We start from the raw sequence: 22,589 nt of genomic DNA, 5'->3' as shown, positions 1-22,589 counted from the left end.
ATAGGGTCATAACACTTTTCTGTAAATGACCATCCACGTGATAATTACACCTTATGTAAGCGCTTAAATATGAAATCCGTCCTCTTGTGACCCTCAATTGTTTTTAAAGCATCTCGAACTGTTTCTCTTTTTGTTCGGAAATGACAATTCCGCAAGTTGGTGAAAGGCTCACGAAAGAAAAATTGACATCCTCTAGTATGTATCACGAAGCTAAAAAGGAAACCCACACGGGATATAATACGTCTTCACGTGGTACATGCTTCAACATCGTGCCACCACGAGCCACTTTTTCTACTAATATGATACGATCTGTATGCTATCGGCAATATTCCATATTTACAGGGGCCATATTACCGAAATTTAAGAATTTTTTCTAAAAAAGTGCAATACAGTATTAGAATTTCGGCATGCGTTTCGGAGCGACAGCTTTGCAGAGACCGCACTGCTGATGATATGCAGAAATTTTGTAAACAAGCATGCTCAGGGCGAAACGGCCACTTTTTTTTCACTCTGCTTATCTAAAGCAATATCTTCGCGGCGTACGTGACATACCTCATTGCCTGATTTATTCGTGCGTGTCTGTACAAACAGTGCTTTAGTAATCTTATCACTTGATACTCTCAGTTATTATGCTGCGGGGAAGCTTAAAGAAACCTAGTCAGCACTATTTATTTCAGCTTCTACGGAGAATTTCTTTCGTGATTGCGTTTATCGTCATCATCATCAGCAGCAGCACTATATTTATGTCCACTGCAGGACGAAGGCCTCTCCCTGTGATCTCCAATTACCCCTGTCTTGCGTTAGCTGATTCCAACTTGCGCCTGCAAATTTCCATACTTCATCACCCTAATCTAGTTTTCTGCCGTCCTCGACTGCGCTTCCCTTCTCTTGGTATCCGTTCTGTAACTCTAATGGTCCACCGATTATCTATCCTACGCATTACGTGGCCTGCCCAGCTCCATTTTTCCCTTTATAATCAACTAGAATATCGGCTATCCCCGTTTGTTCTCTGATCCACACCACTCTCTTCCTGTCTCTTAACGTTAGGCCTAACGTTTTTCGTTCCATCGCACTTTGTGCGGCCCTTAACTTGTTCTCGAGCTTCTTTAGTTAACCTCCAAATTTCTGCCCCATATGTTAGCCCCAGTAGAGTGCAATGTTTCTACACTTTTCTTTTCAACGACAGTGGTAAGCTCCCAGTCAGGATTTGGCAATGCTTGTCAAATCCTGACTGAACCAACCCAATTTTATTCTTCTGTAAATTTCTTTCTCATGATCAGGGTCCCTGTGAGTAATTGACCTAGATAAACGTACTCCTTTACAGACTCTACAGGCTGAGTGACGATCCTGAATTCTTGTTCCTTTGCCAGGCTATTGAACATTATGTTTGTCTTCTACATATTAATCTTCAACCCCACTCTTACACTTTCTTGGTAAAGGTCCTCAATCATTTGCTGTAATTCGTCCCCATTGTTGCTGAATAGGACAATGTCAACTGCAAACCGAAGGTTGCTGAGATGTTCGCCGTTGATCCTCACTCACAAGCCTTCCCATTCTAAGAGCTTGAATACTTCTTCTAAGCATGCAGTGAATAGCATTGGAGAGATTGTGTCTCCTTGCCTAATTTGTTGTACATATTTGCTGTACATAATTTGTTGTAGACGCCGTCAGACAAGATGACTTACCTCATTTCTACGGCCGATAATATTCTATCGCAGCTGCCAAACTTCGCCGGAAAAAATGACATTGAAATTTGAATGTCCCCAAATCCAATCATAATTTATGCATCGAGTAGCAAATTCATGCGTTCCCGTGGCAGCTTAAGCGTAACTTTGTGTGCCTTATCGTTCTTGTATTTAACAAACATGGCGTGTAATATTTACCAACTTTTCTAGCAATTTAATTGTACTGCAAACATTTCGTCATCGAAAGATAGGTCCGCCTATCAATTCGATAGTATTGCGGCTGAATTAACACTTCGTAACATTTTAAAGCAATCAGATCGATTATAAAATATTGCACAGTTACTCAGGAACGATAGGTTGCGGCCTCATGATAAATGAATCATTCTTCATGGCTAACAATGTGTAATCTCGTATGCTTACGCCGTGTCAGCAAAGCTGAATGTCAACCAACTCGCCCTTGTAACAATGCGTTGTACCGACAGCTTAGTAATGAAGGATTTCGACAGTGCCGTGCAATAAATACGCGTAACATTCCTAAAGCATTTCACTTAGATGACACATCTTTAGAGAGACGGATGTTCTCCGCCATTTACCGTCGTACTCTGCGGAACCCCTGCTCGCACATTTCTCCCGCCATCTGATATCGCTTCATTGTCTTATCAGACGCTTCAGACACAGACCGCTTCATTTTCCCGCACTTCAGTGTTTGCACCTCCTGGTTTAATTATTTGGACATTTTCCTGATTTAGGCGTACCCTCTTTGCACGGATACTCCCAGGAACGAGATTGTTTCAGTACGCCACGCTCTGGTGCAGACTTGATTACTAAAACGGATCCATAAAATGTAATGCTAAAAGTACCCGATTAATTCTTCACTAGAACATCGTCCCCAGATTGTTCCGTCAGGTATATCGCTGGTAGCGTCTGCCACCAAAGCTTTATTGCAATAGCAATTTATTCCACGGACACTAAAGGAATGTTCTCACCATCTGCATCACGTACCGCCGTCGTATTCTCCTAGTATCCCAGAAAAACGGGTGCTTTCCACGAAATTACCTGGTTCCACGAGGTTCCGTACTTGTTCTGGCTAAGCAACCGCACCAACGTTTTCACATGTTTACTGTTCTGCATTATCTGTCGTTGCTTCGATGGCGTACAAGATGCTGCTCACCTCAGTCAACCCGCCTCACGCGTATAGATGGCGCCACGTTTGCGTGCCCAGGCACGCCGCGCATGGTTGTTTGATTAGACGAAGGCTTGTGCAAGGAGGTTCAGTTTTCAAAACAGTAGTCGTGATGGAGGAGACGGTCAGCCATTTCGACATATATATCAATGTACATCTACTCACGTTTCACTTTCGTGTTCTATACCGATTCCTATATAAGAGGGATCCACATTTTTTGGGAGCAGGCTCAAGTCCACAAGCAATGCGGCTGCAGATTGAATGTGGTAATTACGTCTGCAGAAGACCTTCGCGACTCAGCATACTTTGAGGAGGTCAGTCAGGCATTAGCAAAGTCCTTCGCTGGCTCACGTTGAAGAATAACCCGGTAGGGACTTCTCTCTGCTCACCGTCAAGCACAGCCACAGCACGCAGATCAAGAATTACGATACAAATCATAAAGCTATAAACGTTAAGTAGCTCCTAAGGACACCTATAACTCAGTATCCATAGTAAAAGGTTTTGTTGCACTCTGCAAAGAGCTATCAGGCCCATCCGTATGAGAAAAGGCGGGCTCACGTTGATTCAACAAGCGATTTTTTGCGATTCATCCCTTGTTCTTGGTAGAAGAGGCTTGCAAGGAGGTTCAGTTCAAAACAGGTTGATTTCGGCTCAGTAAGCGTTCAGGCCCACGTCGAGGCACCAAAATGCTTTGGCGGTAGCCATTTCATGCTTACATCTACTCACGATTACGGGAGAACCACCATTTTTTTTTCTTCATTGTCTTCTCTCACGCGTCAAGCACAGCCGCCTCACCACAGCAAAATAAATACACAGCAAAGATACGTTACGATAAATACACAAGTATAAATAAGCGGCTCTAAGGAACCTACTCTCAAGGCTATCAATCAACGCTGAGACGGTTGAGGTATGAAAAAGCGGGCTATACAAGTTGTTTTTTTTTTTTTCTCGCAGGCCTGGAACACGATGACAGTCGGCGAGTTCCTCATAGCTTTTCTTCTTTTCGCTAATTTCTTTTCAGCAGAGGTAAGTAAACGCGATATCAAGCTATTTGCGTGAACACCCATAAAATGAAAATATCAAATATCGCGAAGTTCATTACAATGCAAGAGTCAGAAAATACTCATGTGGCCACGCGCTAGTTTCGTTCTTGTGTCGGTGATCCCTTTGACACAGCTATCATTGTTATCGCTTTCCCGTTAGATCAGTAGGTCTGATGATTGCCGACTGCACTGCCCGCATCGCCACTATCACAGTGCCAAACTGCAGACTTTCACAGGCGCAGGTTAGCCCAATAAACAGTTTCTTTCCCCAGGCTTCGTCGCTTGCTTGCTTGCTTGCCTGCCTCCCTGCCTGATTGCACCCATCACTACGACGTGGCAACCCACAGCCACGTGTTGTCACAATTTTGTTGAATCACTAGTATTTACTCATACAAGTTTACCGTATACAAAATGAGCCGAGGTACTACACTGAGTGATTTTTGACGTTTAACTAATCGCTCTCATCTACAGTATGGTTAACTTTTAAAGGGAACATTCAGCCGGCCAACCGAGAACAGCTCAATTGTGACTTGAATGCAGGCAGACCATTTTTGATGCATACACGTTGTCCTATGATGTGCCCTGTCAGCTCTTTCTTTTTCTTTGTTGGGATAGTGGAGTTGGTTATTGCCATCTAATCTAATAGTAATCTGATCTAATCACTGGAGTCTTTACATCACGAGCTACAATGTAAATACATGGGAATTGTGAAATCGGTTCGCTCTGTATCCACTGTGCCGAATGAGATGAGGTTTACGGCATATTAAAGAAGCTTCAATCTGCCGAACATATGAGTACCGTTTTATTTGAGCAAATCATTTCTGTTATAAACGTTGATGAAAGTCGCGAAATATAGAAAAGCAGAAGCATCAACTCTACAACTCTGCAACTCAGAGACAGAAAGCAATGTCAATATTCAGCCAGTTGCACTGAGTGAAACATCTAAAGCGAACGAGATTGGCCTATTACACAGTGCGGCAAAATATACAGCCAACTTATGAGCAAGACTCTTGCAAAATCGTCGTAAATATTCTATAAATTTCATGTAAGCTACCAACTCATAAAAAAGTTGCCCGCTTCAGGTTCTCTATGAGATACACTTCACAGAAGTGACACATCTTGTTTGGTGCAGAATCTCCGATTCGTAAACGTTGTACTTTAATTTTCTCATTCATCTTGCTTATCATAATTCATCATTCTTATCAAGTGCAGAAAATTTCATTGAAATTGGTTCAGTCTTTGTTTAATGACAGTATTTCTGGCGTTTCAGATGTACTTGAATAATGAAATTGAAGTTGGATCCAAGGTAAGATCTCTCGGAACCGGACCGTAGTATGCTCAAACGTATTACCGTTTACGCAATGCTGGGTTGCCGTACGACTAACAATAGTGGCAGCTACATCTTGTGACGATTTGTTTAAACACAGAGCACACAAAACTGAGGCTACAGTGGCTTACCACATTGTACTTACCTGCTGATGTAAACGTTGGTAGCGGCATAATTGATGACATGCCATTGCTTTTATGATTTTGATTCGACAAGAACATTTGCCCAGCACAATAACGTTTCAATCGCATTGCAGTTGCGCAAAGAATCACAAGACGTCACCACCAGTGTTGCTACTCCTTTGGATGAAAAGGATGTAAACAAAGAGGTCCATGGAGACTTACAAATATGGCAAGGAATAATTCAGCAAAACAATTCTTACAATAACGCAAATGAAAGTGTCTTGCTATTGAGGCCCAAGGTTGCTGCTTGAGTACGAAAACATGCAGGGTCAAATATTTGCAACAGGATGAGGCATGCGCCTGCTGCAGAAAAAGTCCAGACTTGACTCAGCACATTGTGATAGAATATCAAGACATTAAATCGGCGGAACTGTAATAAAAGTCCAGCTCCCAGAACAGGTGTGGTTCAAAGGCCTCGTTTTAAAGGGGGATGCCATTGGAGATCATCTGAAATACACAGCGGCAGTGACCTAGTATTTTGTAAACGGTAATGATCTTACCAGATAAGCCAAAACGTTTTGTTGCCATAATTTCCCAACGCAGCTGCCGCCTCCCAGCTTTACCCATCCCATGTCGCCGGGACTCCAAGGTCATCCTCGCGTCAAGCGACCCTTCTACATCATCGGCCATATGGTGAACTCGGTGGAAGAGGTGGACAAGTTCCTGCGTCAGGGGTCCAACGCCCTCGAGGTGGACATTGAGTTTGCCGACAATGGTACCGTGCTTGGGACGTACCACGGCCTCCCATGTGACTGCTTCCGAGGCTGCTTCAAGCGGGAGCCAATAGGAGAATACTTGGACCACGTCCGTAACCTCACTTCCTTGCGTGAGTACTCAGTGAAGTTGACTACCCGGCGAAAACGCCTCTTCCAAATAATACTAAACGTTAAAAATAGTAACTTTTATTAAGGCCACTTTTTCACATTTTTTGAGGGAACCTAGGTTCTCTAGCTTAAATTACGAAAACAGCTGCATGGGCTTAGATGTTTCTTATGATGATGTTTCGGTAAGCTAGAAGGTAGCCTCTTTCCGATTAGACGTAGCAGTGGAAATATACAATTCAGACATCATGTTATGACCTGTGTGTACGTGTATGTTTTGGTCAAACACAATCTGAAAAATATTGGCATGCTTACAGTGTCTGTGCAGGTGGATTGCCTGAAGACGTAAACATTACTCGCTTGACAAATTACAGTGTGACGTCAAAACTGTTAATAAACTATCATTATTGAACTTTTATCTACACACACTTTGCAGTGCCTTGTACATGTGGCGCGCGACTCTTTCGCTTGCTGGGAGCCTTGAAATTTGCAAACTCTCACGCTTCTTGCTGCAGCCCATTCCAAATACAGGGGTAAAATGAGCCTCCTCTTTCTCGACCTGAAGACAACAAAAATTCCGAAAGAGGCTAAGGCCGTGGCAGGTGTTACGCTTGCCCTGAACCTTGTGAACCATCTCTGGAAAGGCGGTGAGTTACGCTTCTTCATGTCGCGTTATATACTGTCACGCTCGAGGTTGTGAGCTAACTTAGCACCAGCAATCACTGTACACGGGCAACAATAACAACGAAAAATACGCAGACTGCATGTGGTCTTGGAGTCCATACGTGAATGCGAAGAATTTGTCTCAAAACGCAGGTGATGAAATTTTTATTGCGACAGCAATTATATGGACACTCTAGGCGAATCCTGCCGTCGTCGTCGCCATCGTCGTCGCCGTGAGGTTCCGTATAAAGTGTAAGGGCGATAACACTGTTGACGCGCGCCCTACGCCGCATGTGCAAGTGCGCGGCTCATTCTCGTCCGCGCGAAAGGGAAGAACGCAGGGCAGGAAGTGTGCCGTCTTTCGCTGCGCGCGAGGCAACCAACGTTGCGAGACATAGGAAGAAGGGGGGGGGGGGGGGGCGGTATTTTATTCCGGCTGCAACGACGTATATGGCGGCTTCCCGCTAAGTGCTTCGCCGGCTCGAGCATTTGTGCGTGCTGTGTGTTCTCGGCGCTCAGTTTGCGTTTAAGTGATAGACAACAGTGCGACGGTCACTTCGCTCGCTGCTCACACGAACAAGTCGTGGAAGGCGCGCGACGAGTCGGTTGCAATGCGACGGTCGCAAATGGTCGCTTTGATCGAAAAGCAACCACGTCGTGTCGGTTGCTCACTGAGCATTTTCTTTCTCTCATTTTTTTTTTTTTTTGGCTCAGCAACTGGAGTCAGATAGCTGCTGAACGAATTCGCGGCGCACAAGCAGCACATCGGAATACGCTGATGATTATGTTACGTGGCGATGGCAGCGTGAGCTTAGACGCATCTCACCACCGTTTTATATTTTCTTTCTCCGTTGCGTCAAGAATAGCGAAAGCGCGACTGACGAGGGCCTCCGCTGCAAATTCCAAGATTGCTTGCAACAAGCTCGGCATCAGCGAACGTTACGAACATCCAAGAATAAAGCGCTTATGTCAAAAGTAGCGAGAGCCAAGCTTGAGCAATAGAAGATCTCAACTCACCTGTGGCCGGTCGGTCCACATAGTAGGAAACTGCTGCCTACTTGAAGCAAATTGGACGTCTCTCGTGCTGTCCTGTCTTGTACAATGCCCGTAATCATAAGAACCAAACTCCTTCAAAAGTGAAAGCAAGTGCCAACAGCACCGATATCGAAGCCTTCGTCGGTATAAATAGCAAGAATCAGGCCGCGATTGCCTACTTGAAAATCGGTCAACGCGTGTTGCTCCTTGGTCGCCAGTAGTGGTCTTAGGTTCGAGAGAATTGTGCCAATCGCCAGTGTGAATGCGTCTTCCTAGTCAAACCTGAACACTAATAAATCATCACAAAGCGTTGTGCCCAACACGTGTCATTTACTCTTTGTACGTGATGGGGCACTGAAGCAAGCAGTCGCTAAACTTTGATAAAGTAACGGTCGCCCGCACTTGCGACCGATAAAATCCCATCGAGATACCCATCTATACCCTCCGCTGTATCTTAGGGGGGTGGGGTTATGGCGTTACGCTGCTCAGCTCGATATCGCGGGTTTGAACCCGGCCACGGCGGTCGCATTTCAATGGGGTCGAAATCCAAGCGCACTCGTGTACGTTTAGGTGCGCATTAAAGAACCCCAACTGGTCAAAATTAATCGGGAATTCCCCCCCCCCCCGCCGCATTGTGCCTCATCATCAGATTGTGGTTTTGACACGTAGAAACCCAAAGTTTCATTTTTAAATATTTTAGCAACTTTCCGCAGAAACGAGCACATTTATAATCTAAATCAAGTCTATCCGCTACTTATACGTGTACCACTGAAGTTTGCAGAGTAATCGCGGGTGCTCGCTGTATACGAGTGCATCCGAGAAGATACGACGCTGTCCGTGTCGCTTGCGCACTCTGATTAGACAAGACTCTCGCCGTAGAAGCAGCGACATACATTTAAGAAACTTAGGACTCATGTAGCACATCTAGCTCCGAGTGATAACCAGGGGAAAACAGTCACTGGTCAAACGGCCAGAAAGATAACAATGTATATCGTTGGTAATATAGCTTTGTATACGTTTGGATTCGCATACCCTGTGTAGAACAACGAATGTACGAGCGGTTAATGCATGCTGAAGTACGTACATTAGAACATAACAGTCAAAACAACAGAGCGACGTTATAGAAAACGCTCAAGGCAACAACGCGAAAAAAAAGGCCAATATCATATATTATTCGAGGCAACAGTACTAATAAAAAATGTGGTTGATCCCTCTTATATAGGAATCGGTATAGAACACGAAAGTGAAACGTGTCTTCACAGAAGTAGTGTAATGTTTATTGCACATTGATATATAATGTCTATTGGTGTTTTGTGGCTAAAGCGCCCTTAGGCGTTGATGCACCCACGCTGACGCCTGGTGGCACGTCTCCTCCATCACGACTACCAACGTCGATGACCATGAGCAACCGTCGTGCATATGGAAGCTGCACTACGCTGCACACGCTAGCACAACGCGAAAGACGAAGCACGTAACTGACACACTAATACAACGCGCAAGACAAAGCACGTAACTGAATCGTCACCGAGTCAAATCAGCGCGTACAGCGCGTCGTAATTGCAGCCTCCGCGATCAACTTCAGAAACATTTTCAGAGCTAATTGCGGAGGCCACGCTCCGCTGTGCTGAGTACGGTGAACGCCACCTAGGTGGCGTTGGTAGTGCTTCTTGATGCCAGCGTCCCTTCGAATGCTGGCATCGAGGCGTCGTAGTGCTGAGACCACCGAAGCGTTCACTGTCGGTGCGCGTTAGTGTCATAATGCAGTACTTCTCTTTTCTGCTCGTAGGCGGCGGCACCGCCCCGAGCAAGAGCGCGGGTACACGGAGGAGTGTTAGATATATAAGGCGCGTCTGTGTAGCTCTCTGCAAATGCGTTTGTGGCGCAATGGGTTAAACGCTCGGCGATCTATCGTCGCGGACCGAGAGGTCGTGGGTTCGAATTCTAAATTTTGCATGTTTGTGGAACTTTTTCTTCTGGTTTCTTTCTTTGTATTATGACGTATTTCCGTGACGGAAATACGTCAGTGAAGTCTTGGTGGACCCCGGCATAAAACACTTTCGTGTTAAAAAGGCACTCTCATTAACAAGTCTACTCACACTCATCGCTCCAGAAGCATTATACATACTTAACGTTTGCGCACCTAATGGCTTCTGTTAATTCGATGAACTTCCCTTTTCGCCTGCATTTACGACTACATATCCTCCTAAGAGCCCTTGTACAATACATTGCACATTGCCTTCAACATATTTTTTTAATTCACTCGCAAGTGATAACGCAACATTAATTCTGGGTATGAAGTAAGGTGCATGTGTAACTGTAGAGAAGACATTTACTCATATTCTTGTCATACGCTTTCGAGAACTTTGTCGCTCAATTGACCTAGACCTCTGTGTCGTCCCAGATGGCAAAAGCAACCTTAAGGTGTGCTTCGAAATCACTGAGATTGTGTAAAAATAACAGACCCGGCAGCAACATGGCAATGTTGCTTCCGAGTCTGTTACCACCCCTAGTTCCATCTTCACCTCTGCTTTTAAGCAATTAAATGCAGTTTTTAACATAGCAAATATGAGGAGATGCTGGAGATATGTATTTTTTTCGCGTACACGGACACGCACCTTTTGCCATCTAACCTTGGGATTTAAATTTTTAAAATTGTTTTTTCAAGTTCATAACATAACAGTAGACAATAAAACCACATTGAGAGTGATTTTATCCCATGGTTGTGTTCGGGTCTGAGGAGGATACAGCTACTCTCAGAGTATGACTCTAACCGCACACATTTTCGGAATTCTTCTTTATGTGTACGCTTACAGTGAACTTTTGCAGTGTTGCCGATGGACCGAATGAACGTGCTGCTTTCCATCGGCTACGTCAAGGACCGTGACGTCACCAGAGGGGCCCTGGCATTTTTGAAGGAGAAGGGACATGCGGATCTTTTACCCAACATTGGTATGAACTTATCGCGTGATCTGAAGGCCTGCATAACGTGTTTAATATTTCTACACAATTTCAAGGAGTAGTTTAACGTTATGTGTGCAACGTTTACAGGTCAGACGCAATATGTTGAGTTTAAGGTAGCTATACCATCCCGCTAAGTACAGCCTCGAACGGAAGACCGTCTGTGACGAAAGAACATGATTAAAATTACACTCACACTCGATCAGTGACAATGCAAGTCAGAGATGTTCATATTACGCGTCCAATAAAGTACACCTCCGCAAAATGTCTTAAAATATGCACACCGTGTTTGTGTGTTTGTTTGTTTGATTGTTTTCTTTCGTGTTCTTTTTTTAGCATAGATTTCATATTTCTTTCTAGGCATATAGATCCATTGCGACCAGAATCACAACTGCACGAAATCACTGCGCCTTCATTCCACAATACATATCCATTGTAGCAACTAAGGAGCTACGAAAATGTTCATTTATCTGTGATTTTGATCTTACTGTACAACAGACCATTCCGCGAACTCACAAACTGCTCGTTCGACTTATTTAGTTAACAACAGTGAACATTTTGGTAGGTACATTGTGAGTTTCCTCACGTGCTAACTCCTCCGGCCCCTTCAAGAAAAATTGTTAACAGGTCACGTGGCGTAAACAGCTGTTCTCGTTCTGGGCCCATTACCAGGCTCCGCCGGAAAGTATGTACATCATATATGAACTAAATAAAGCGCAGTCCCCAGTCAGCGTTCTGCCACAGGAATTCTTAACAAAGGCTGAGTAGTAGCTGAGATATTAGCAAATTAAATGTCCCGAGGCTATGTTGAGAGGAGGCGAGCTTTTCTCCCTGCAAGCCAAGTTATCTCACGTTGCTTTGACAAGCACCTGCAAGCGACACTCTCCGCCTGTTTTCTTCCATATCACAGAAGACGTCACAACCCCCGAAACTTTTTTCTTTTTCTTTTTGTTCTTTCTTTCACGTTTTTTCTACTTCCCGAACCAGTTGCAGAAACCGTTTAGAACTCAGCGTTTCATGAGAAACCTCCGAGTTTCTCGCTCTCCTGGTGTCAGTTTATGCTCTAAGTACACCGCACGTGTGACGTAGAAGGGCCGCGCGTGTGACGTCATCTCACCGGCGCGCATCGTGGCTCCTACGAGAAGAAGGGTGTGTTGAGTTTAGTTTTGAATTTCCAGATGCCCTCACGGCGTAAATCGGTCAATTACTTTGCACGCACGACCGCCACAGTGCTATGTACGCACCCCGCCTGTCCGTTTGATACGCCCAAACATAGGTGAGAAGCCCCTTATAACCTACATTTGCCTTGGTTGCGCAGGTTTCGACGTGGGAATGAACGACCCACTGAAAAGCATCGCACGTATGTACAAGAGGCTAGGCATCAATGGTCACAGGTGGCAAGGCGACGGCCTCTCCAACTGCCTGCGTTTCCTCATGCCTGTGGACAGGCTTAAAGCGGCGGTCAAGTTACGAGACAGTGAGGACGGCTACGTCGACAAGGTGTACCACTGGACGATCGACCTGCCCTATTACATAGAGAAGAGCATCAGGTGAGCCACGGCAGTTGTCGCAGTGTATGGCTTGGCGCTTCGGATAATTCTCGGGCACTTTTTTCGGCGAACGGAACGAGGCTAACTACTGAATGAATCATTAACTCGCAGCCTATATTCCCATTTCGCTGTTGAAGTACATGAGGAACAACGAAATGTTCTCGTTACAGAGCCAATGGATGGTGTTGAATGAAATGTATGGCGTTTTAAGTGAAAGTCAAGTTCTAACAAATGCTACAAGAAGAATATGTATTAAGGGCTTCATTCTTTTACAGCAATTAGTGAAATCCGCGTAAGTTTGAAAAAAGAAACCTATGGAACAAAGTTTCTGGATCACTAACTCTGCACGAAGCGCGTTCACTACAAAAAGAAAAATAAAGTATCGCCGTTAAACCAAACTCACTGGTTTCACTGCACTGTATGCAATTGGTGAGGTGAAGCCTGGGTACAGTTGATGACGCTGCAAGTATACTTAAGTGTCCTGGCGGCTCGTACTTCTCGCCACCACATGTGAAGAGCTACAGTCAAGCGCCTTTATAACTAAGCACTCGGGTCCTCAAGTATCCTTCGTTATGAAGGTCATTTCATTGTAAAGATCACACACCGAACCTCTCGCAGCGGATCCCAATAGGCACACTCTACAGAGAAAGGTGTTATTTAACATGAATTCAAGACATGCACTGTGAGAGAAGACGCTTATTTTCCGCCGCAATGTGCGGCTGCAGCCCGCCATACAGTTCAACAGCGAGTTGGCTCATTTGGTGATCGCTGTGTCTAAGGCTATACGTCGGACGTATGCCAATACGTCGGTCAGAATGAGGCACGTCGAAAAGTTGGAAGATACTGCTCCAGGACAGCCGGCCCGGTCCGTGCTGGAGCCCCTACTGCGCCCACGGGATAACCAGTGATGTTGTCGTGAAAGTAGAGCGCCGTAAGGCGCGACCTAGGTATAATCCAGCATGACTGACTCCGGCGCTCGTGCTGAGTCAGTCATGCCGGATTAATTCCGTCCAACGTAGTACCAGAGAAATTCTTTCATGCCGGAGAAATTCTGTCCGACGTAGTACCTTTAGGCACAGCGATGACCAAACGGGGCGTCAGTGCCCACTGCTATCACCTGGTTCACCGCGCCGGTAGCCAGCGTCGGAGCGTAAACAAATTCGCGCATGGGCATGGCCAGTGCGCGCAATGTCCCCAATAATCATCCACGAAATTGCACTGCGCCAGCAACATCCGAGGAGACGCACGGAGAAAACTTGTGGACGACGCACGGCGTCCACACGCACACACACGACCTCACTCCGCAATGCCGTCACGCCTAGAGACAAACGCATACAAAACGAACAAAGAAACTTCTCCTCCGTAGTATCTAGGCAAAGTCAGATATTCAAGGAGCAAAAGCCCCCAGATTTTCTCTCTCGCACCCGCTTTTACTCGCGCCTGCGCACAAACGTCGGGCGATTCCTGAAGTGACCGTCTCGTGTCTCTACCGATGCCCGCGTCGGTTGTGCGTTCTCACCGATGCCGAGATCACGGTGTTAGAAGTATATCTAACGCCGTGGCCGAGATCATACGGCCGGTTCGTGGCTATGACGCAGGATTCGTTGCTCGCTGTTTACAACTCGATACATGTGGAATGTCCATAAACTTCGATTGCTTTCAGAAATTCAGGACGCGTTAACCGTGTCTGCATTCACTAACGTAACGTAGCTATGGAAGGTCAGAAAAAAAATCGAAAACGAGACCGGTGCCAAACTCGCCCGGACTACTTTGCGTACGAATACACGTGTAGAAGTTCCGCCCCCGTAGCCTTCGCTTCATAGCCAGGAAAAGTTGTCTGCGAGTATAGTGACGCCTTACAGAATTTAATACAGTGCTGGATAGCCAGCTATTTTCAAATGATTCTCATGATTAATGATTCTGTCCGATTTTGGTAGGTGCGTATATTTTTTTGTTCTGTATCTTTTGTCGCAGGCTTGGTGTCGACGGTATCATCACCAACCAGCCTCACAACGTGCTCGGTGTCGTGACAAGCATTTTCTTTCAAAATCGACTCAAGGTGGCCAGCGTGAACTGACAGCCCCTGGGAAAAAGTCCGCCGTAGCCCGAACGAGGCTATCGAGGATGAGGAGGACATGGATACAAACATTATCGGCGGAGAGGAAAATGGAGTTGGTCAATAATCGTTGTCTGAGTAATCAAACGGAGGGCCTGCCACTTCTTCAATGAATGAATGAATGAATGAATGAATGAATGAATGAATGAATGAATGAATGAATGAATGAACGAATGAATGAATGAATGAACTGTTTAAGCGCGGCTTTTCACCTGTTTACGTGAATGGATGCAACGCGGCTACGGCTCACTATACGCAAGTTGTCAATTAAACTTTAGTAGAGCCTCCCGCGTGGCAAACAGATTTGGCCAACGCCGAATGCTGAGGCGCCATCTGGTATATCAAAATTCAAACGCACCTTCGCGGCAATGGTGGCGTTTTTCGCTAAGCCTAGCAGCGTCGAAAACGACGCGGCTGGTCTCAAGTAATGACAACAGTACATCCCAAATACAGCAAGCAGCAATGCCGAACTCGGATCTAAGCAGGCAGCCTGGGTGCCGCCATCTTGTCACGCCAGCTATAGGTAAGCCCCTCAGCACTATACCCAAAAGTTGGGATGTGTCCGAAACCCTCAAAAGTATTTATAGTATTCTGCGCATATGCATATTGTAACAGCTATACTATGGCGTACCCAAATGCTTTGCGTACGCCAAACTATGACTTTTAAACGGTCTTCAGTAACGAAACAGCAGCATACGCAGTTTTACGTGTCCGGAAGTGCAGCGTACATCTCGTTCTTGCAGGCCCTCCGCCAAGCTCCAGAGCATTATTGAACTAACTGAATGTTTGATAGTAAATTCCATCAGAAAATGCACAAAGTACGACTTGCACACAGCTGCAGACATGACAGTTTCGGAATGTTATTTGAATATACGTGAAAACATAAATCTGTTACGCGGAATCTAAAAGACAAAGCCCTTTTGCTGCTGCCGCTAGAGGTCTGTCTGAGTGACCGCGGCCACTATACGTGACGGCACAGTTAACACAGCACACATCGTCATTCCTGTAGGCCCTCCGCCTAGCGCAAGTGCGTTATTGAACTGATTGAGTCTCTCAAAGTAAACTGCGTCAGAAAATTGGTAATTTACAACTTACACAAAACCTGCAGACATGACAGCATCGGATTGTAATTTGAATATAGGACAAAACCTAACTCTGTTACGGGGAAACTCAAACACAAAGCATTCCACCTGCCGTTTGTTCTTGGGCCCTCCGCCTGGGGCAAGTGCGCTATTGAACTAATCAAATCGCTCAAAGTATAATGTGTCAGAAAATTGGTAATGCACGACTTACACACAACCTACGGACATGATAGCATCGGATTGCAATTCGAACACACGAGAAAACATAATTCTGCTGTAAGAAACCTTAACCACAAAGCCTTCCAGCTACCGTTTGTTTTTGTGTGAGCACGCCACGAAAAATCCCGACCAACTAGAGGCTAACAGCTTCGTTTTAAAGTAAATGGCAGCTAGAATTACAATGCGATGCTATCGTGTATGCAGGGTGTGTGTAAATCGTACTTTACGAATTTACTGACGTTTTCCAATTACTTCAATGAAACACTGGCGCTAGGCGGAGGGCCTACAAGAATGCGGAAGTATGCTGGGCTAACGGTACCGGCCACCTAATGCGAACTGCGGCCGCTTAATAAGACCTTAAATGGCAGCTGCAAAAGGCTTTGTCTTTCCGTTTCCGCGTAACAGATTTACGTTTTCTCGAATATTTCAATAACAATCCGAAGCTATCATGTCTGCAGCTTGTGTTTAGGCCGTACTTTACGCATCTTATGACGTAGTTTACTTTTAAATATTAATTTTGTTCAATAAGGCACTTTCGTTTGACGGACGCCCTAGAAGAATGAGGACGTATGCTGCACTTCCGCACACGCGCGCGCGCATGACGTAGGTCGCTTGTGGTGGTGGTGCTTGTGTAACGTCCTCTAATGTCACTTCTGCTTGCCTAACGTCGCCAACAGCTTCGCCGTACGTCCGCTTTGACAGGGTGGAATGGGACAGGATATTTTTTATTAAATCCATATGAGACAATGACTTCATAGAAAGATGACATTTGAAGTGACCAACAGAGATGGAGACCAAGGGATCGACGGTTATGGAGACTTGGTGTAATCAATAGTGATAGGTGGCTTCAAGTCATCAGTTCATCACTTCAGGTCTTCAAGTCCTTTTGCCGAAACATCGGCTCCAGGTTGAGGCTATGGAAATGATGTAGACCTTCCATGAAATTCATTTCAAGTGGTACAGAAACTGCATGGAAAACACGGGTAATCTTCAAAATGCCGAGAGAAACAATTCAATTCATATCGTTTACCTGATGAGTTGGTTCAGTGGCAATTACGTTACTTTGCTAATCCGGATGCCGCTGGTTCTCTTTTTTAATGCGCGTAGCTTTCTTAGGATACCTGAAGCCCTTTTGCGCTATCTGTGCTGTGCTGTGCTGTGTAGTTAACCGTTTTCCCGCCAACTTGGATCACATCGTCTGATGGGGAGAACATCGGACTTTGTCCTGAGGTGACTGGGTTAGAAACCAAAAGTCGGACCAACTTGGGTAAGTGGTTATGTGACACAGGGCATGTACCGATCTTCAATGACAAAAAGAATCCTTCAACATTTATCCTGTGCCAGTATGAATCGAACCAGCGTCATACATATTCAAACATTCGTGTTCGAATTCACAAACGCGCCCCGCATAGACCGCTAGATGGCGTAGCATGCCTCGTGGAAAGGGCGACACATCGAGCAGCAGAAGACGCTACTGCTGTGTTTTCGCTAAACTTCCGTCACAAAATAGCACTGCTTTGTTCGCAACGTTCTAAAACAAATAGCATCCGTGAATGCCTGGCCTCGCCCGAAAAAAAAATGAAAAAGACCACCGCACGCCTGTCTATACAGGAGTTCATCGTCACCATTGTGCTTCATCCCCGCCAAGAGTTCAAATACCTCGCCATTGTAGAAGCTAGCAGCTGCTGATGTGTCCATCGTTTTCAACACCTTGTCCCAGCTAAAAGCGTGCATGAACAAGGTAAGCAAAGAACAATGACATGTGTTTTACTGATAGGCCAGCACCAGGACGCTGAAATACTGTTGCAACACTTCATCGCAAAAAAAAAAACAAGACATAATCGCAATAGTATTATCTGAAAGTTGATTTTCTTGTAATTTTCGCAAATATATTTCACTTAGTTTAATGGAACTATCAGGAGCGAGATTAACCTGTTCCTCTTAGCGAAAGTTACATGGAACGATGAGAAACGCCCCCAGCAATGAAATTTTGGACCACGTAAAATACCTAGTTCAAGATAGTGTAAATATACCACCGCCTCCGTGCAACATTTACCGTTTGAAATAGGAGCGAAACCGTCCCGAAAATCTCGCAAATAACAGCCGTTTTTGATTCCGAAACTGCAATGCTCACGCAGCCATTACCACTGACCGGAAGTGACGCAGCGCCCAGAACGCGCGGCTCGTCCGCATGACCTTCGAGATTAGCGGCTGCCCGCTGAGCGCGCTGAAAAATCCCGGAGGCGGCATGCTGAAACGTCCTAGAGATAGCCACCAGGTGGACGCGTCAGCTGTTTAGGTACTGTTTAAAGGCCTGCTGACAAGAAAACTGTACACGATCTGTCATCTGCCTGATTTTGTGTCGTCTGCCGACTCCATGCAGGAATATCTCCTAAACTGTAACATAATTTACGCCCTTAAAAGAGAATAAGGGTGTAAATTTGTTCATAACAAACACCCTTACAGTCAAACAGGAAGAAAGGGTGTGAGTCACAGACGTATTTACATTCTTATTCACATTTAAGGGCGTAAATTATGTTACAGTGTATCCCAGTTCCTTCTCCAGCTGTCGGCGCTGTTCATCAAGGTAAGCGTGGACTAATTAGCTCGGATGAACCCTTGTGCAAAAATATCCTCAGCGCGTGACAACATGACTAACCGTTTTCCTACATGCAATAACATTCTATCCCAGCTGCAGACTGGTGCGGGAAAAAAATGGCAGTAACATCAACAAACGTAGTCCGAATTTACCATGACTCCGCAAGCTTAAGCTTCGGAATATTACCATTCAAGTAGTTACCTAAACAAGCGTGTAATGTTGATTAACTTTTCAGCAACTATCCATGTTCAGCGATAAATAAACTGCAAGAAAGGGAATCGTTCTTCTGGTTACTGCTGTATGTTTGATCAGAATTTAATAAGCTTTCAAGAATTTCTTCTGCGCTCACAACCATTCTGAAATATTGCTCAGTAAGTATGAGCAAATATTCACCAGCCTTTCCCCTGTCGAGAAAAGGGGCTAAGCGAAGCTTGTCGTATGCGTATCTGGCCTTCGTCAGGGTAACGTAATGTTCACGACATGCAGGATAATGAAACCTAACGTTTATTAAATGTATGCATCGAGGGAAGGAAACGTACAACGCAACGGAAGGAAAAGTTGCACGAAAGGCAAACAAAAGTAGAAGAAAAGGGAACGAAAAGTACCACGAGAGGGAACGAAAAGTAGTAGGAAAGGGAAGGGAAAGTAGTAGGTCGAGTACACACACGACAACCTTCGCTTACCCCCATTTTCTCGACAGTGGAAGGGCTGGTGATCTTCTTTCTTTTTCTTTGACTCTCTCTCTTTGTCTCTTTCCTTCTTTCTTGCTCTCTTTCTTTCTCTTTTTCTTTTTTGTCCCTGGTATGAGCTTGGACCCTTTCTGCACTATCGCCAGGATCAGCCCACTTTTCAGCGTGACACCACCTCCACCACCACCGCCAGCCGAAACTTGTGAGCCTATAAAGCTTCGCTTAAAACAGCTCGCCATATCCTGAGAAACGGGTCGTTCTTCAAGGCTAGCAATATGTAATCTCCTGCGTTTACGTAACCATTGCCCTGCAAGCGACGTGAATGTCTACCAACTTGGCCAACTGAGCACCTTAAAACAATGTGTTGTGCCCGTACCCTAGTAATGATTCATTTCAAGAGTGTCGCACAATAAGTACGTTGCAGATGTATAGAACGAAACGAATACACAAGAAGTAAGGCGAAAATTCACAGCATTCAAAAGTGACCATAACACAGCTGCTCACAAAATGGCTATAGTCCCATTGTGAACACCGTGGTAGCAAAGGGCGGTTATGGATACTTTTTTTTAGTATTGTCTCGCAGGTCGGGAGCGTAATGGCAGTCAACGAATTTCTCGCAGTTTCTCTGTTTTTCGCCAACATCTTTTGCGCAGAGGTAAGGGAATGACATAACAAACTATTTCTATAAATGCTGACAAAAACAAGTATAGTGAATTACGACCAATTGCGTTGTAATGCGAGCACTAGAAGTCAGGTGTTTTGTTGCTAATCATATTTTTATAAACCGGCTATGGCAAACAGCATAAATTCTGATGCCTGAGGTGATGACTTGTAGAGTTGGAAATTACCGGCATAAAAATGGCAGCAAAGACTTTGCTAATAATCGAAATTTCAGTTATCTGCTTTTTTTAATAATCACATCAGGTAGCATGTTGAAATTGATTAAATTAAGAAGGTGAGTTCTGAAGCCCCGAAAGCTTCGAATGAATTTTGTTGCCAGAAAAAGTTTTCAGATGAACTCCTTCAAACTTGCGGCGAGGTAATTGCACTGCTGTGTCACTTACATTTTTTTACTAAAACGCCATTTGATGAAGTGCACCGGAACACCAAAGCATTTTCTCGCACATTTGGGCACGGACGTCTCAAAACTGGTGCCAGCTTCACAATTCCTTCGAAGGGCACATTACGTTGAGAGCTCGACTGCTCAGACTCGGTAATGTCAGAGTCTCCCATGGCGATTAGCTAGAAGGTAATTACTGACATATGGGTAATAACTTGATAATCTATTTCAGTTTCTCGTGCATGTAATGTCCGCCTCTCCGAGTGATACCGTTCAAGCCATGGAATTGTGGTATCTGTCGCAAGCGATTTGTCATATCTTGTTATGATTCTTTTTCTAGTTTGCTAGACACAGGCCGTTATGACTATCAAAGAAAGCGTTAGCTTCTATGAATGCATTACTCATTCTTCAGGGCCGATCGTGGAGATAACGTAACCCGCTATCGGGTGGGTCACGTGGTTGGGGTCCCCGCGTTCTGCCGTCTTGCTGAGCAAGTGCGTGATCGCCGTGCTGCAAAGCGCGATGCCGAAGATGAACAGAGGAAATTAAAAACCGCGTAATGAGCGATGGAAGGACAGAAATGTTGGGCGCAACTTAGCACAACTGGCAGACAACGGTACTCTATTAGAGTTCCAAAATGGGGTGCCATGAGAAGCGAAGCGCAGCCGAGGACGGCAGAGAATTTTGTTGCTAGCTTGAGCACACTCGTTGCCATGTAAAATCCAGCTCCGCGTCGGCAACAGGAAGTGAGTGCTTCGTTAGGGCTCTTCCTTACTGAGAGCCTTGAGCCCTTTTATCGAGCCCTTTTAGTAGCGTGTTCATAACAACAGAGTACTTCGGGTCAGGCATTTTTGACAACCAAGTTATCCAAGCAAAAAAAAAACTTTTTGTCTAATAGTTTACTATAGGTGCATGTTCGTGATACGATCAAATATAAGGGATGTGCCCCTTGCTTCCAGTTCATGTTAGCATCTTTCTTGCTATACTAAGCAGCGAAATTTCTTTGGCAGACATTCCAACTGCATAGCGAAACCGCTGCCAGCTGGAGCGTTCTATATATTTATAGGCTATTGTAGCTTGTGCTGTTTTTGGGAAGCTGTGCGTGTGAGCATAAAAAGCGTGTTATTGTTCACCTGCACTTCAGTGCTTTGCGCGCACGTTGTTCAGCTGCCTTGTTTCCAGACACATGCAGCGCGAGAGAGCAAAACGAAATTATATTTGGCGTAAATGCAGCTACTGACTGTGCGAGGAACTCGCAACTGCGAAGCCCTTTCACATTGATGAATCCAAGAAATTGCCTTAAAAAGGTGGGACAGGCCGGAAAATTACTGACAACGTTGACTCAACGATGGAAAATTGTGTTTTGTTCACACTTCGGAGAAGGGACCACCTGGAGGCATATTGACTGTTAAGCGGAATTGTTTAGGTGAGCCTCTTAACTCACGAGCAGAAGGCCGGCACATACCGCGCTGCGTCGATGGACCCGCAAGTGTTTGCTCGCCAAACGGCGAGCCCTGTGAGTTTCGTAAACATTGTCCGTCGATGATTGATGCGAAAGTGTCAAATGGCTCATTGAGCGACAAAGCCGGCGTCTGTTATTGGTAGCCGCGAAACGGCAGGTAAAATCCCATTGGCTGCGACGCGACGTCACGAGCGCGCCTCGACAGAGCAGAGCTGGCGAGAGGGAGCACCTGTGTCTCCCGCACTAGCGCGCCAGGTGTTGCGTGAGGGGAGAGGGCATCACCGCGACGCCACGTCACCCTCACGCTCGGAAGGCTGTGTTATCCGCGCGTTCCTTCTCCGCGCAAGCTCTCGCCGGCGTTCTAACTGTGCCTCGGTAAGGTCAAATGAAAACGCGCCAAGCGTCTCAATGCGCTCGCTTGCCGGCGAGGAGTTCATTACTGAGTTCAACTGGACATTGATGCTTTTCCATTCACAACTCATAAGAAGTGCTTAGATGTCCTCGGATTTTTTTCTGTCTGCGTATCATGTCTTATTTGCTTGTTCGTACTCGTTTCATGACTTATCAAGGCACGCGCTTGGCTATGGACGAATGCTGCATGTGCATTCTGCGCTAGAAAAACACGTTTAGCCTTCCTTGGAGACACTGGTCTCGATTACATGTTACAGCGGAGCGGTTAAAGTCGAGCTTGGTCCGTGCGCAGCGATGTTCGCAGCATAGCCAAGTCGGGAAAGGGATAAGTGTATGGCGAGAGGGGGAAAGCTCTCGAGATGGAAGAGAGTATGGCGAGGGAGGAGCAGGGAGTCGAGTGGAGAGGCGGACCGGCGGCACAGGTTGCAGGGCGGAGTTGAGCGGGAGCGAGCCAATGCACAGCCGCGCCGAGCGCACATGGAATGACGTTAGTAATGACGTCAG

General features: G+C 45.6%; 1 protein-coding gene across 1 annotated transcript in view; it reads left to right on the top strand.

Moving 5' to 3' along the window:
- LOC119463851 (uncharacterized) overlaps nt 1-22,589 on the top strand; it is a 37,442-nt gene that overhangs the window by 1,319 nt on the left and 13,534 nt on the right. The window contains exons 2-9 of the mRNA XM_049655409.1: nt 3,823-3,894; nt 5,182-5,217; nt 5,964-6,246; nt 6,757-6,888; nt 10,766-10,888; nt 12,216-12,447; nt 18,409-18,451; nt 19,670-19,807. Coding sequence (XP_049511366.1) covers nt 3,835-3,894; nt 5,182-5,217; nt 5,964-6,246; nt 6,757-6,888; nt 10,766-10,888; nt 12,216-12,447; nt 18,409-18,451; nt 19,670-19,807 — 1,047 coding nt within the window. The 5' untranslated portion in view covers nt 3,823-3,834. The remainder of the gene's footprint in view (nt 1-3,822; nt 3,895-5,181; nt 5,218-5,963; nt 6,247-6,756; nt 6,889-10,765; nt 10,889-12,215; nt 12,448-18,408; nt 18,452-19,669; nt 19,808-22,589) is intronic.

This window comes from Dermacentor silvarum, chromosome 9 (assembly GCF_013339745.2).
Source record: "Dermacentor silvarum isolate Dsil-2018 chromosome 9, BIME_Dsil_1.4, whole genome shotgun sequence".
In the NCBI taxonomy this organism is placed as follows: Eukaryota; Metazoa; Arthropoda; class Arachnida; order Ixodida; family Ixodidae; genus Dermacentor; species Dermacentor silvarum.
The sequence above is the reverse complement of the archived record's forward strand: the minus strand, read 5'-3'. Positions and strand labels throughout refer to the sequence as shown.